Source organism: Pan troglodytes, chromosome 17, assembly GCF_028858775.2.
Source record: "Pan troglodytes isolate AG18354 chromosome 17, NHGRI_mPanTro3-v2.0_pri, whole genome shotgun sequence".
Classification (NCBI taxonomy): Eukaryota; Metazoa; Chordata; class Mammalia; order Primates; family Hominidae; genus Pan; species Pan troglodytes.
The window spans coordinates 30,653,307-30,668,023 of NC_072415.2; the positions used below are offsets into that span (position 1 = coordinate 30,653,307).

The 14,717-nt window shown below is 39.2% G+C and overlaps 1 protein-coding gene across 5 annotated transcripts in view; it reads left to right on the forward strand.

Annotated features, from left to right (window-relative positions):
* Positions 1 to 1,538: 1,538 nt before the first annotated feature.
* Positions 1,539 to 14,717, forward strand: part of THOC1 (THO complex subunit 1) — a 50,339-nt gene continuing 37,160 nt past the window's right edge. Inside the window, exons 1-8 of one of the 5 annotated variants that reach the window (XM_063796018.1) lie at positions 1,842 to 1,947; positions 2,031 to 2,392; positions 4,803 to 4,876; positions 4,970 to 5,030; positions 6,246 to 6,312; positions 10,048 to 10,166; positions 10,621 to 10,669; positions 11,077 to 11,172. In XM_063796018.1, the coding sequence (XP_063652088.1) occupies positions 2,339 to 2,392; positions 4,803 to 4,876; positions 4,970 to 5,030; positions 6,246 to 6,312; positions 10,048 to 10,166; positions 10,621 to 10,669; positions 11,077 to 11,172 (520 nt within the window). In that variant the 5' untranslated portion in view covers positions 1,842 to 1,947; positions 2,031 to 2,338. Of the gene's footprint in view, positions 2,393 to 3,464; positions 4,104 to 4,204; positions 4,315 to 4,802; positions 4,877 to 4,969; positions 5,031 to 6,245; positions 6,313 to 9,597; positions 9,635 to 10,047; positions 10,167 to 10,620; positions 10,670 to 11,076; positions 11,173 to 14,717 lie in introns of those variants that run through there. The other 4 variants (XM_054672011.2, XM_512049.9, XM_009433771.5 and 1 more) reach the window with 4 other exon arrangements.

A 14,717-nucleotide genomic window follows, 5' to 3' on the forward strand; every position in this document is an offset into this window, starting at 1 on the left:
TCATCTGTAATATGATAATCCTATTACAACAATTAGTATCAGATAAACAAAGTATAATTCTGAATTAAATCATTTTTATTTTGCCAATTTGTAAATTTAATGTATACAACCAAACCTGAATGATCTTGCTGATTCTTAAAAAGCCTGTAACGTTTCAGGTAGTCATTATTGTTCACAATTCCCACTTAGGAGTAAGATTCTGCAGTTATCTTTTCCTTAGCTTCCTGTATTCTTATTGTGTATGTTAACTAAAAAATCGTAAGATCTATAGATTTAGAAAAGGAGAGACTTTGTTTCTTATAAGGAGTTACAGCCTGCAAGGTGGCCATTCTGCAGGCTGGGAAGCATGCCTCCAGCCAAGACCACATACAGACACTTCAGAGGAGGAGTTGGAGTAGGAACTTTATGCTTAACTGGTTGGCTAAACATACATATTCAACAAGTTAGAGGAGCGGCTATGAATATTCATGAAGGTGGTCTTGACACACGCATATTAAACAAATATGCATGTTTAACAGACAACCCATGTTCACTTTGGGGTGGAGACTTAACATTTAAATGTATTTACAGTTAGGTCCTATCCATCAAAACGTCTTTTCAGGACAGGAAGTTACATAAGCATGCAGTCACTATAAATTGGCCAGAACAAGTCCATGGTCAGTGACCTTCTTATCAGGAGAAAGTAACTGAAATCAATAAAAGCTGTAGTTACGGCTGGTGGGAGAGGGTTGTTAGTGTCTGGTGGTCGATGAACTGCAAATTGTTTTAATACTGTGAGGCCAGCGCTTGTTTAGCTGCTAAAGAAAAACCTTGAAGCATAGTGAGAACATAGTTTATTTTTTAAGCGTAGGGATGCATGACTTTTAACCCTTGCTTGGCATGGGCTTAGGTCCTGTTTATACTTTGGTATCTTATTGCCATGGAGTCAATTCCGTCAGTCCTATCATCTCCGTTTTTTTTTTGAAACAGAGTTTCACTCTTGTCGCCCAGGCTGGAGTGCAATGGCACGATCTCTGCTCACTGCAACCTCCGCCTGCCGGGTTCAAACGATTCTCCTGCCTCGGCCTCCCGAGTAGCTGGGATTACAGGTGCGTGCCACCACGCCCGGCTAATTTTTGTATTTTTAGTAGAGACAGCGTTTCACCATGTTTGCCATACCTCAGGTGATCCACTCCTGACCTCAGGTGACCCACCTGCTTCGGCGTCCCAAAGTGCTGGGATTACAGGCGTAAGCCACCGCGCCTGGCCTCTATTTTAACTTTATGGCCAGTCACCTATCTCCTCTAAATCACAAAAGGGAGAGGGTATAACCAGGTCCGTCTGACCTCCCATGCCGTTATGACTGGGAACTCAGTTGTTAAGATTTTTCTGGTGTCCCCTTAGCCCCAAGGGGGTCTGTTCAGTTGTTGGGGGGCTTAGGATTTTAAATTTACAGACTTCGAAGAAGGGAACAAGATACACGTGTGAGGGAATAAGAGGAAGTTACCCGAGTCTGAGTCAGTGCTTCCTTCTCCACCGTGTAACTCCAACTTAGAGTTACTGCCACTCGGCTTCTATTGGCCACGTCTCTCCTGGGAAGGCAGGCAAGGGACGAAATGGCGAGGGAGACAAGGTTTTTGCTAGGGAAGCCTCGGCCCAGGACGCAGCGCCACCCGTTTTCCAATCAGCGCCGGGCACTGCATTCCTCCTAGATCTTTTCTTTCAGTAGAGACCTTTTAATAATAAATACTACTTACATTGCTTTACAATTCACACTTGCGGTCATTATTTCAGTGGAGCTTTTCAACAGCTCTGTGAGACAGGTATTATTTCTATTTCGGAGCAGAGAGAACAGTGCCCTTGAGCCACAGGGCTCATACATCCGGAGCCTATCACCACTCCGAATCTTAAGCTCCCGGGATGACCGCGGACTGGCGGCCAGGACCACTGCTCCAGCTGTTTCCCCAGGTAATCCACCTGCCTTGGGTTACCTTTTAGCGCGGCCCAGTTAGCCGCAACCAGCCACCATTTACCCGCTTTCCCCAAACCAGGAAAACCACAGAAACGCATGTGCGCGGCCAGTCTCTTCCACGCCCGGGAGCGCAGAGCTTACAGACCAAGGCCGCCCAAGTCCCCTCACCCCAAAGGCTACCCAAGAACCCCGACTAGGCTGTTTGGCTGACTCAGGCGCCCAACGCCCACCCGAACTGAGTCGCTAGGGAAACTCCCAACTGCCAGCTCGCCTGACCGGTGTTCACAGGCCACTCTAGCCGGGCTCAGAGACCGCAGTCTCGTTGCTCCTGGCTTGACGTCATCGGCAGGCGCCGCAGCGCAGTGGCGGGCACGCGCAGCCGAGAAGATGTCTCCGACGCCGCCGCTCTTCAGTTTGCCCGAAGCGCGGACGCGGTTTACGGTGAGCTGTAGCGGGGAGGGTGCAGGCCTGACCCGGCGCTATGCTTTGCCCTCTACTCCCTGAAATTACTCGAATTTTGCCCTGGGGTAAAGTGAGACAGAGGTGTGTCCGCCTCAGCGTCCGCTCCGGGCCCCGTCGGAGGTTGAGGGGTAGGGAAAGACGCACTACCCGCCTCTTCCTTGTGGGCTGGGCCGTCCGCCTCCGCCCACCCTCCAGCGGGTCCCCGGACTCTGCGTGCTGGGCGCCTCGGCTCCCCGCTTGGAGTGCCCACCTGCAGACTACTTCTGGTTGGGTCCATCCTCTCAGCTCGTTTAGTGGGGCAGATGTCTCGAGAAGGGGAAGGGGAGCTGCTGAAGGGGGAGGGTGGGAGTGGTTTCAGTCCAAAGACCTGGCTCCCGCCCTAGCCTTCTGAGCTACCAAGTGCTTGTTCCCGCCGTCTCTTCACCACCCCTTAACCCACCGTGTCTAACTCCTAAGCGATCGATGAGATCCTAAGCGGGAAAAGGCAGATAGATCACCTTGGGAAGGGTAACCAGATGCTATTTTATTCTTGCTCCATGTGGAAGGGTGGTTTTGAGCATTTGGGAAACACTTGACAGAGCACTTTCTCATTTAACTATTAGAGTAACACTGTGAAGTAGGTTAAGTTGGTTATTCCTGGTACATGAGGTAGAAGCTGACACCCCCCAAAAAGTTGTGACTTCACTGGTTTTTCTGACTTTAGACACTCTGTTCTTTTTATGTTGCTCGTCACAGCAACGTAAGTATGAAGAACACTTTTAAGTTGCCTGACTGTATTCGTCTCTAGCATTTGCACCAACATTTCTCAGATATTCGGCTGTGTTTTAGTAGTTATAGGGATGCCAGGATGAAAATTGTGTGAAAGAAAAATTCATCCTTTGTAGTAAGTAGTTTTCTTGTTTGCAGGGTTATATATATATGTGTGTATATATATATACACACACACACACAGTGTGAGGTTTTTTTTAAATGGATTATATTTTGTGTATGTCGTCATAATCGTTTTCTTTGTGTGCGTTTTGCTGCAATCTCTGGTGCTTTGAAAGCCTGCTAAGAGTAACTGTTAGGACTATCCAAGATCATATTGGCGGCCGGGCGCAGTGGCTCACGCCTGTAAATGCAGTACTTCGGGAGGCCGAGGCGGGCGGATCACCTGAGGTCAAGAGTTCAAGGCCAGCCTGGCCAACATGGCGAAGCCCCGTCTCTACTAAAAATATGAAAATTAGCCAGGCGTGGTGGTGGGCGCTGTAATCCCATCTACTTGGGAGGCTGAGGCAGGAGAATCGCTTGAACCCAGACAGCGGAGGTTGCAGTGAGCCAAGATCATGCCAGTGCACAACACCTGGGCAACAGAGGGAGACTCCATCTCAAAAAAAAAAAAAAATCATACTGGCCCTGAAAAGGACCATGAAATTGGAGATCATCTAGTTCAGTGTTTCTCAAGCTTCTTGTGAAATGCAGATTCTGGTTCAGTAAGTGTGGAAGGGAGCCTGAGATTCTGCATTTCTACCAGCTTCCTAGGTGATGCCACTGTAGCTGCTGCTGGTAGTAAAAATCTACAACAACCCTCTTATTTAACTGGTGATGAAAATGAAGCACAAAGAGATAAAGGAACAGGCCCCAAATTACTCAGCCTGTTAGTGGCAGAGCAAGGAATGGACACCTTTAGGATAGATCTAATTCCTGTGAGGTAATAAGATGACTTTCCAAGTGTATGTGAGTGTTCATAGAATGAATGCCTTTTGCAATATTTTTGTCTTTAAGTTATGATTACTTTAAAACAATCTACAGATTGTCAGCATGGTTTTATTGAGTGCTACGTGTCAGGGACTGAACAAGATACCTCCAGGAGGCGAGACCTGACATGGGTGTGGGAGAATGGATAGAATTTGGATGAGCAGGTAGGAAGAGCAACATGAATGTGTGAATACAGTAGAATGAGTTTGATATAAAGTGATGAAAAATGGCTAGACTTTAGTGCAAAGTATGTGTTAGGGAGTATTGGGAATTAAGTTTGGGTAAATTGGGATAACATTATCAAGGACCTTGAGGGAGCTGTGAAGCTTCAAAACTAAAACGTGCAAATAAGGAGCCATTTGGAGATTTTTTTTTTGTAAGCACAATACTCTCATGAATGTGATATTTAAAGAGACAGAAATATCACCTAGAATGAAAAAGTCCAGCAAGGAAGCTCTTGCTAGATTTAAAGTGATGAGGATCCATATCATTAAGTAGCGTTGGAATAAGGATTACTGAGAGAATGACTGATAGGTAATTTTTCCCAGGTATAAGCATTTTTTAGTTAGATACACTATCAATGAACGATATATTTTTCAGCAAATAATAAGCAAAATCTTTACAATTATTTGCCATTTTAATTTTTTTTTAGAAGTCTACCAGAGAGGCCTTGAACAACAAAAACATCAAGCCATTGTTAAGTACCTTCAGCCAGGTACCTGGCAGGTAAGGCATTGATATCTATGAAAAATACTTGCCTCAATCTTTATACATACCCTGAGCTGTTTGAAAAATGAGGATGTCTTTTGTTTTTAATAGTGAAAATGAAAAAAAATGTACCCTTGACCAAGCTTTCAGAGGTATTCTAGAAGAAGAAATTGTAAGTATGTTTTTCCATTGTTAACATTTTGCTGACAAATTAATAAACCATGTTATTTAAAAATTGCTTTTTTTCTTAGAATGGATATTTAAACATCTTTTTTTTAGAGTAAGCTTTCTGCTTTGTAAAAGTTGACTTGATGACTATACGATTTCTCTAAGGATTTTGATAGCACAGGTACATTTTAAGGGTTTGGTTTAATAAATGACAAGAGCCCTCTCCAAGTGAAATAAGAAAAGTTGACATGAGGTCTTAGGAAGAACTAGAGGTGAAGGTGGGCTCTCCCACTTTCCTGTATAAGCAGTGATACATCCTGTAGTGGCACGAAAGGTCTAGTCCAAAAATATTTAGCTTAGGAGCTGGGATTCCATTCCCTCATTTTCCTCTGGCATCCTCCTCATCAGTAAACTTACATAAATAACTGAGGGCTCTCCAACTTCGGTAGAGAAATCTAACCATGAAAAATCTGAATTTGTTTACCAATAATGGGGTACCTGAATGAAAGGAAAAGTTTCAACAGTTTATTCTTGGTCAAGCAAAGGTTGGGTCCCCAAAAGCTAGATTCCCTTCTATTGGCCATAATACAATGTCCCTTTCTCTCAGACAAGTCTGATTAAAAAATGATTCTTTCCTTTTCTTCAGACTTAGTCACTTTTCCATTGTGAGGCATTGGGCAAGTTATTTTCCTTTTCTGTGCTTCAGTTTCTTTTGTGAGAGGGGAAATACCGTTCTTTCAGTGTTGTTGTGTGTAAAACAGCACTTAATGAACACTCAGTAAATGCTGGTTATTATGATTTTATAGAACCTAAGCACTGCCTTCCTTCTATTAAAACCACCCCTCAGACACATGGGTGTATTAGTAGTTAATTCTCCTAGCCCTGCCTTTGCCCTGTGCCACTGGCTGAGTTATGGCTTCAGCACTTCTGTCCTTGATTAGCTTATAGCCTTCATCTTACTAATATAACCATTTTCCTGAGACCATTGGATTTTGAGTGAGTTGCCTACCTGTTACTTGACATACTTCTACAACTATTGATTCTATATGTTACTGTTACATTTTTGTAACTTCATATTAGAAAATATTGTTTTCTATAAGAAATATTGTATTCCATATTTCTGATAGTCAATTTAATATCAGAGTACATGTTTTTACTGTTAATAGAGTTTAGTCTGAACTCTTGCCCCTAAATTAAATTGTTTCTCCTCTGTTGGTAGATAAATCATTCATCATGTGAAAACGTTTTAGCTATTATTTCTCTTGCTATTGGGGGAGTAACTGAAGGTAAGTATGGTTCCATTTTGTTTTGTTTAAAGTAATCTTGGACATGACATGCTTTATTTAAAACGTCTTCTCCCCATACTTCTCCACCTATCTGATTTTGTTTATTCTTCAAGTTCTGCCTGACTCCCAACTTTGCCAAGAAGTCCCAGTTGAATTAGTTTACTCTTATTTCTCATCTCTATTATGCAGTGCACATTTTGGCACTTCCTTTGTTCTCCAGTTGTTTTGTTCATTCAGTAAATTTTCATTGAGCATCTACTATGTGCCTGGTACTGAGCTAGGACCTGGAGATTCAATGGTGAATAAAACATATTCCCCTGCTTACGTGGAGCTAATGGAAGAAACAGATGTATGCATGCCTTACTATGGTGTAAGTACTATGGTCGAAGTGGGAATGAAGTGTAGTTAGAGGGAATAGAGCCAACATGGCTCTCTAAACTTCAGTCTAAAGGAGTCAGGAGAGGTTTTAGAAAAGAACATGAGAACTAGAATGTGAGGTATGAAGAATTTGTTAGACATACTAAGAAGGGAATAGCTAGAGAATTGTGTAGAGCAGGAGGAGGAGAGGACAACGAGAATGATGAGGAAAGCAGGTTAGGTCCATTTATAAAGGGCACTGGGTGCCATACTAAAGAGCAGCTGCAGGCCGGGCGCGGTGGCTTACGCCTGTAATCCCAGCACTTTGGGAGGCTGAGACGGGCGGATCATGAGGTCAGGAGATCGAGACCATCCTGGCTAACACGATGAAACCCCATCTCTACTAAAAATAAAAAAAATTAGCTGGGCGCGGTGCTGGGCGCCTGTAGTCCCAGCTACTCGGGAGGCCGAGGCAGGAGAATGGTGTGAACCCGGGAGGCGGAGCTTGCAGTGAGCTGAGCTCGAGCCACTGTACTCCAGCCTGCGCAACAGAGCAAGACTCCATCTCAAAAAAAAAAAAAGAAAAAAAAGAGCAGCTGCAGATGAATGATTCCATTTGAAGTCACTGCTGGCAGGAAAACTGGGCAGGGGCCTGTTAAAATGGCTGTGTGCGATAGCTTTAGAAGACTTTGGGTAAACAATGCACATAGTACACAGAGCCTAACACATAATAGGAGCTCGTTAAATATTTGCAGAAAGAAGAAATAAAAAATTAGTTTATCAGCATTCTTCTTTAACCAATTTGGTTAAAATACTCATTTGATTAATTCAAATAATATATGTGAAAACTCCTTTTTAATCTGTAAAGCATTATTCACATTATGTGTTATTTTGATGCTTCTATAAAACTGGCACACACCTCCCAGTATAGGGGGCAAACTATTTTATGAACTTAAGTTCATAAATTCACGTTGTTAAACTTTTATACAAGCTGCCTAATCATTCATTCATTAGGCATAGTTAGGTGAGTCCCACAATGTAATATTCCTTGTCTAGTTTCTGTCAAACAGTGTTCAGTGTGTCCTTAGTTCATTGATTACCTTTATACATTACTCTTGCACAGCTGGTGATGTTTTTAATGAAGAAGTTGTACAAAGTCTAGTCTATACTTGGAACTTTTGAGAAGGATAAGGACTTAAGAGCTTAAACTGTAAAGGCATAGTGCATTTTTATTTTAGGGAGAATTTTTCTTTTTGAGACAGACTATAATTGTTTGGTTATGTGACATGTTTTTAAATTATCCATAAATATATTTTGTTAAATTCAATTTGGCTGATATTTATTGAGCTTCTATTCAGTGTGAGATGCTACTGGTTAAAGCATACAAAAATGCCTAACCTTAAAAAGCTCATAATCTACATTCAAAAGTGACTAGTTAGGATGTGCTAAATGCTACAGTATATTTATGTAGAGTGTGCTTCAAAAGCATAGATGAAGTAGCCTGCTTCAGGATATCAGAGTTATTTAGATGAGCTGACATTCGCTCTATGCTTAGAAAGATGGAGTTGAAATTTACCATGTGGTAAAGAGGAGGAAGAGTATGCAGAAAACAACATTGTGAACAAAACCATGGAAGGATGAACATGGCATGGTGTTTGGGAACTGGGGAGTGGGAACTAGAGAGGGATGTCTGTGGCCCAGGTAAGGGTAAGGAGAGAGATTGGTGTGGAAGCTGGGACACAGGTTGTGAAAGCTCTTGGGGGAATCACACTATAACCCAATGGTTCCCAGACTTGCTGGCTCATCAGAACCACCAGTGAATCTCTTTTTAGATGAGATTCCCAAACCTTGCTTAGTTCTACTGACTCAGAATTTTGGCAGTAGAATCTAGAAAAAGTTCTATAATTATTAAATGTGAGTTAACTTATTCCAGGCTATACTGCAACTAAGGGCAGAAAATATGCTTCTCAAATCTCTTGGATGTGCAGGGTATATAATATCATTGAATCTAAGTATTGTTAGGGACTTTAGAGGTCACCTAGTCCAGTCTCATCTTTGGCCTAGACTGCTTCCCTGCTGTAACATCCCTGGTGGGTGGTCATTCAGCCTCTGCTGAATCGTGCTCATTAGCGGAGCTCACTGTTTGAGTCCTGTTAGACAAATGTGGTTATTGGTGTGTTCCCTTGTATTGAGTTGAAATCTGCTGTTTTATTTCACCCACTGCTTCTAGGCAGTATCCCTCACGTCGCATTCCAGATATGATCTTACTAGTGCAGAGTACAGCTGGAAATATTTCTTCCTTTTTTTTGGACATAGTATATTAATGCACTGTTTTGGGCTTAGATCACCCTAGATATTTTTCCTCCATATACCATGCCTAAGTGACTACTTTTCTTAAACACTTATGAGTGTTAGTAAGTACTCATTGCCTTAAAATAGAAGGAAGAATGAGTAGGGATATAAAAGTATTCTAAGTAGTCTAGATAGACTACGTAGACCTTTTCTTAAGAAAAATCTTAATTTTGTTGTTCTTTAAACAGTAACTTTCTACTTTTCCATTCTTTCCCCTGAAACAATACTGTTATTTTAAATGTTAAATCATAGTTAATATCAAACCTTGTTATTTTTTGAAGATAATCTTTTCAAATCACAAAGACAATTTAGCAACATTACAAAACATTTGGAAATAAGAAGGGAAAACAGTACTCTTAATTCCTCTACTTTTAAAAGCTACCATTCATCTGGTATAATGGTTTTAGTTTCTATAGTCTTTTAAGAATTTTTTTTATTGTCATAACCATATGTACATACAATTTTGAATCCTGCCTTTTTCACTTAGCATTATATCATAAGCATTTTTCCAAGTTATTATAGTCGTTATAACCATCGTTTTTAATTGGCTGCATTATATTCTTTTGAATAGCTTAGTGGTGAAGAAAACAGACTGTGGAGCCAGACTGCCTGGGTTCGTATCCCAGCTCTACCACTTACTGGCTCTATGATCTTGGTTAAGTTATTTAACCTCTCTGTGTCTCAGTTTTCCCATTCTATAAAATGCAAATAATGATATGCTCTACCTCATAGGGTTATAAGGATTAAATGTGTTAGCATATGTAAAGTACTTAGTGTGCCTGACATATAGTAAATGCTCTAGATCTTGTCAAGAATTATTGTCATCATTACTGAGTGCACATATCAAAAATTACTTAAGTATGTCCTATTTGGGGACTTTTAGGTTGCTTCCATTTCTTGTCCTTTTAAAACCTTGTTATGAGTAACAAAGTGTACCTTTTAAGATATTCTTCAGAATTATTTTTCATAGGCTATTTTACTCTACAATTTTTTAAACTTTTAAATTGGCTTGTGCTCCACTTGAAGGTATTTGTACCGCATCTACACCTTTTGTATTGTTGGGAGATGTTTTGGATTGTCTTCCTTTGGATCAGTGTGACACAATATTCACTTTTGTGGAAAAAAATGTTGCTACTTGGAAATCAGTAAGTGCCTTAGTTTCTTTTCCTGCTAACTTTATCTTTCTATAGATCCAGAATTCTGAGGGTAGATTTTTTTTTTAACTTATTTGTAGTATTGCTGAATGCCAACAAGTTTGTGCCTATGAAAAAATTATATACTGCTCTCTCGGGAGAGCCAAATAAAAACCATGTGTGGAGAAAAACTTGAAATACAAAATTTGATTTAATTTGTGTAATAAAAATTAACTTGAAAATTCACACTTTCACATGTTTAAAACAGTTACTTAGTATCATGTTTTCTTATATCTGAAAATATTTTTATTTCATTGAAAATGTTATTTGCTTAAAAAAAGTGAAAGTGGCATAGTAGATTCTCAGTGCATGTTAGTGTTCTTTAATATTTCACTTCCGGCAACTTATTATTGAAGAATGTGTAACAAGTTCTGAAGAAGAGTGATAATTTCCGTCTTAATTTCAGAATACATTCTATTCTGCTGGGAAAAATTACTTACTACGTATGTGCAATGGTAAGTAATTGAGTGATAAAATGATTGCTTTTTAAAGTGTAAATATGCCCAGAAAAACACATGGTTGAATTAAATACCAGTGATAACATTTTAAAGATAGATTAGGTATCTGCATTTTTAACTAACAATCTGATTTTTTAGAACTCATTATTCACTTTAAACTGTTTTTGTTCTGGGCATAAGCTTAAAGTCAGAAACGTAGTAAAGTTTGTCTTTTTCATGTCATGTTGAACTTGTTTTGTTCCTAATGTATAGTACTTTTTTGTGGCAGTGGTTTCGGCCCCCAATTTAAGAACTACTGCTTTAGGAAAATACTCTTGACAAACTGGTTTAGAAACTTTTAGGTGTGGTTGTAATAAACATAGAATTATCTTTTCTGTGTAACGTTCATTTTCATATATTGTTAGATCTCCTAAGAAGATTGTCTAAATCCCAGAATACAGTCTTCTGTGGACGGATTCAGCTCTTTTTGGCCAGGCTTTTCCCTCTGTCTGAGAAATCAGGTAAGCTTTTATACATTAAATGAGTTTTCTGCAGGAAAATCTTTTCCAGTTTTTAATAGATTAAAATCTGTCATGATAATGAGAAAAATGGTTCTAAAAAGTTGAAAGACATCATAGAAATTGTCACTTTATTTTCTTTTACTTATAAATGTATAGCAGTCCTAGTATATAATACAGGTAATCCTGAAACAAAGTCATGGATTCTTTTAAGTTCAAAGCTTATTAATGTAAAGTTGAATCACACTGAAACATGTAGATATGAACCATCATATCTGTATTTCATAATGTATGCCTATTTTTGTGTTTGCATTTTCTCTCAGTCACAACTATTAACTATATAGACTTCCTTTCATTTCTCTTTTTTTAACAAATTTTTATTGTGAAATATAACGCTCATATAGAAAAGTACATAAAGCGAATAATAATGAAACGAATACTGTATAACCACTATCTAGCTCCTGAAATGGGACATTGCTTGTTCTCCAGAGCCTTCCGCCTCCCCAGTATGTTCAAATATGCGAGATTTTAATATCTCCTTGCTTCAATCCTCCCTTCCTTAATATTGGGCTAATGTACCACCTACTTCATATGTTCTGAGGATTAAATGAATTAAAACATGTGAAGAGCTTACAATAGTGCCTGCATGTAGAAAGACCTATAGCGTATGTTAGCAGTGGTTTATGTGCTTTCTTTTTGTCATCCTATGTCTGTGCTGTTTTCTTTCATACTTATTTTATGTGGTCAAGGTTAATATAGATTTACCACTTCTTGTATTTCTGGCTTTCTGTCTGTGATCATTTTCCCTTTTAGACTTTTCTTCAGTGCAGGTCTGTGTTTTGCCTAAAAATCGTTACTTCTCCTTTATTTTTTTTCCTTTCTTTCTTCCAAACTCCTGTTAATATTGGTATTTTGACCTCCTCCCAATAGATATAAGATTCTAGATTGGCACTAGATACAGGATTTCATCTCACGGGAAATAATCTTTACTTTGTCTTCTGTTTCCCATTTTTCTATTGACAAGTCAGATGTCAGTCTCACTTCTTGAAGATAATCTAGATTTTTTTCTCTGCGCTTAAGATTTTTTTTTCTCCTTTGGTTTCTTTTAGTTTTACTATGATGTATCTCTTGTGTAAATTTCTTTTTATTTGTCCTGCTTAGGATTGTGGACATCTTGAATGTATGGATTAGATTCTTCCATCTAGTTTGTAAAAATTTAGCCATTATCTCTTCAAATATTGTGTATGCCTCTTTATCTTTTTCTTTTTCTGGAACTTCAATTAAACATCCATTATACCCTCTCACTGTATCCTCTGTTTTTTACTCCTTATATATTTTTTCATCTGTTTGTCTCTCTCTACCTGATTCTGAATAATTTCTTAAGAATTGTTTTTTTAGTTTTCTAAACTTGGTAAACATTGTTACTTTATTGTCTGTATCTGGTAATGCCGATACCTTAAATAAGTCTTGGTGGGTCTGTTTCTCCTGTCTGTTTTGACTGTTTCTCACTCATGGTATCTTGCCTCTTTGTGTGGCTGGTTATCATTGGCTGTTACATTTGAGAAGAAGTGCTCACTGCTACTGGAGTATCACTACTTCTAGGCCCTCTCAGAGACCAGAGCTAGGAAAGACATATGTGTATACTAACCATACTCATCTGTATTTGTTTCTGTATCTGTCAGTATATATTTTACATGAACAGCAGCAAAAAATATGAGATTCTACTGATACCTCTGAGTTGAATCCAGCACCAGTAGATCTGTTTATTAACCTCTTTCTCTAACAGTAAGAAACTTGGCTCTCATTAACTATAATGTATTTACTTATTTGTTATACATTATCACTTTTTCATTAATATAATTTACATTTGTGCTTCCAACAGAATTATAAATGATTCTGTATTGCATTCTGTGGAATTGTTCTGGAATAGTCATGAATAATAAGGATCAACTCTATTATAATGTATATAGAATTCTGTTTACAGACATACTGTGGGTTTTGTTGCAGACCACCACAATAAAGTGAATATTGCAATAAAGCAATATTCATTCAACCAACATTTTTTGGTTTCCCAGTGCATATAAAAGTTATGTTTACACTATGCTGTAGTCTATTAAGTATGCAATAGCATCTAAAAAAAATGTACATACCGTACTTCTAAAATACTGCTAAAAACTGGTAATGACCACCAAAGCCTTTTGCAAGTTGTCATCTTTTTGCTGGTGGGGGGTCTTACCTTGATGTTGATGGCTGCTGACTGATCCAGGGTGGTGGTTGCTGAAGGTTGGGGTGGCTATGACAATTTTCTTCAAATAGCACAGTGAAGTTTGCCACATCAATTGACTCTTCCTTTCACGAAAGATTTCTCTGTAGCACATGATGCTGTTTGGTAGCATCTTATCCACAGTAGAACTTTCAAAGTTAGGGTCAGTCCTCTCAAACCCTGCCGCTGCTTTATCAACTAAGTTTATGTAATATTCTAAACTCTGTCTCAGAAAAAAAATAAAAAATAAGCCGAGATCGCACCATTGCACTTCAGCCTGGGCAACAGGAGTGAAACTCTGTCTCAGAAATAAAATCCTTTGTTGTCATTCAACAGTGTTCGCAGCATCTTCACCAGGAGTATAATTCATCTCGAGAAACCACTTTCTTTGCTCATTCGTAAGAAGCAACGCCTCATCTGTTTCAAATCCAATCATGAGATTGCAGCAATTCTGTCATATCTTCAGGCTCCACTTCTAATTGTAGTTCTCTTGCCATTTCTACTACGTAGATCTGCAGTTACTTCCTCCACTGAAGTCTTGAACCCCTCGAAGTCATCTATGAGGGTTGGAATCAACCTCTTCCAAACTCCTGTTAATGTGAATATTTTTACCTCCTTCCATGAATCACAGGTGTTCTTTATGGCATCTAGACTTGTAGGTCCTTTCCAGAAGGTGTTCCATTTACTTTGCTCAGATCCATAAAAAAAATCACTATGGTAGCTATAGCCTCATGAAATGTATTTCTTAGATAATAAGACTTGAAAGTTGAAATAACCCTTTGATCCGTTGGCTGCAAAATGGATGATGTATTAGCAGGCATGAAAACAGCATTAATTTCCTTGCCCATCTCCATCAGAGCTCTCGGGTGCCCAGGTGCATTGTGAATAAGCAATAATATTGTGAAAGGAAATCTTTTTTTCTGAGCAGTTAAGTCTCAACAGTGGCCTTAATATAGTCAGTAAACCATGCTATAAACAGATGTGCTGTCATCAGAGTTTGTCTTTTTATGGATGGAGCCAAGGCAGAGTAGATTTAGCATAATTCTCAGGAGCCCCAGGATTTTCAGAATGATAAATGAACATTGGCTTCAACTTAAAGTCACCAGCTGCATTATCTCCTAACAAGAGAGTCAGCCTGTCCCTTGAAGGCAAGCAGTGACTTCTCTCTAGCTATGAAAGTCCTAGACAGCATCTTCCGATATCAGAATGTTTCATCTGCATTGAAAAATCTGTTGAGTGTAGCCACCTTCATCAATATTCTTAGCTAGATCTTCTGATAACTTAC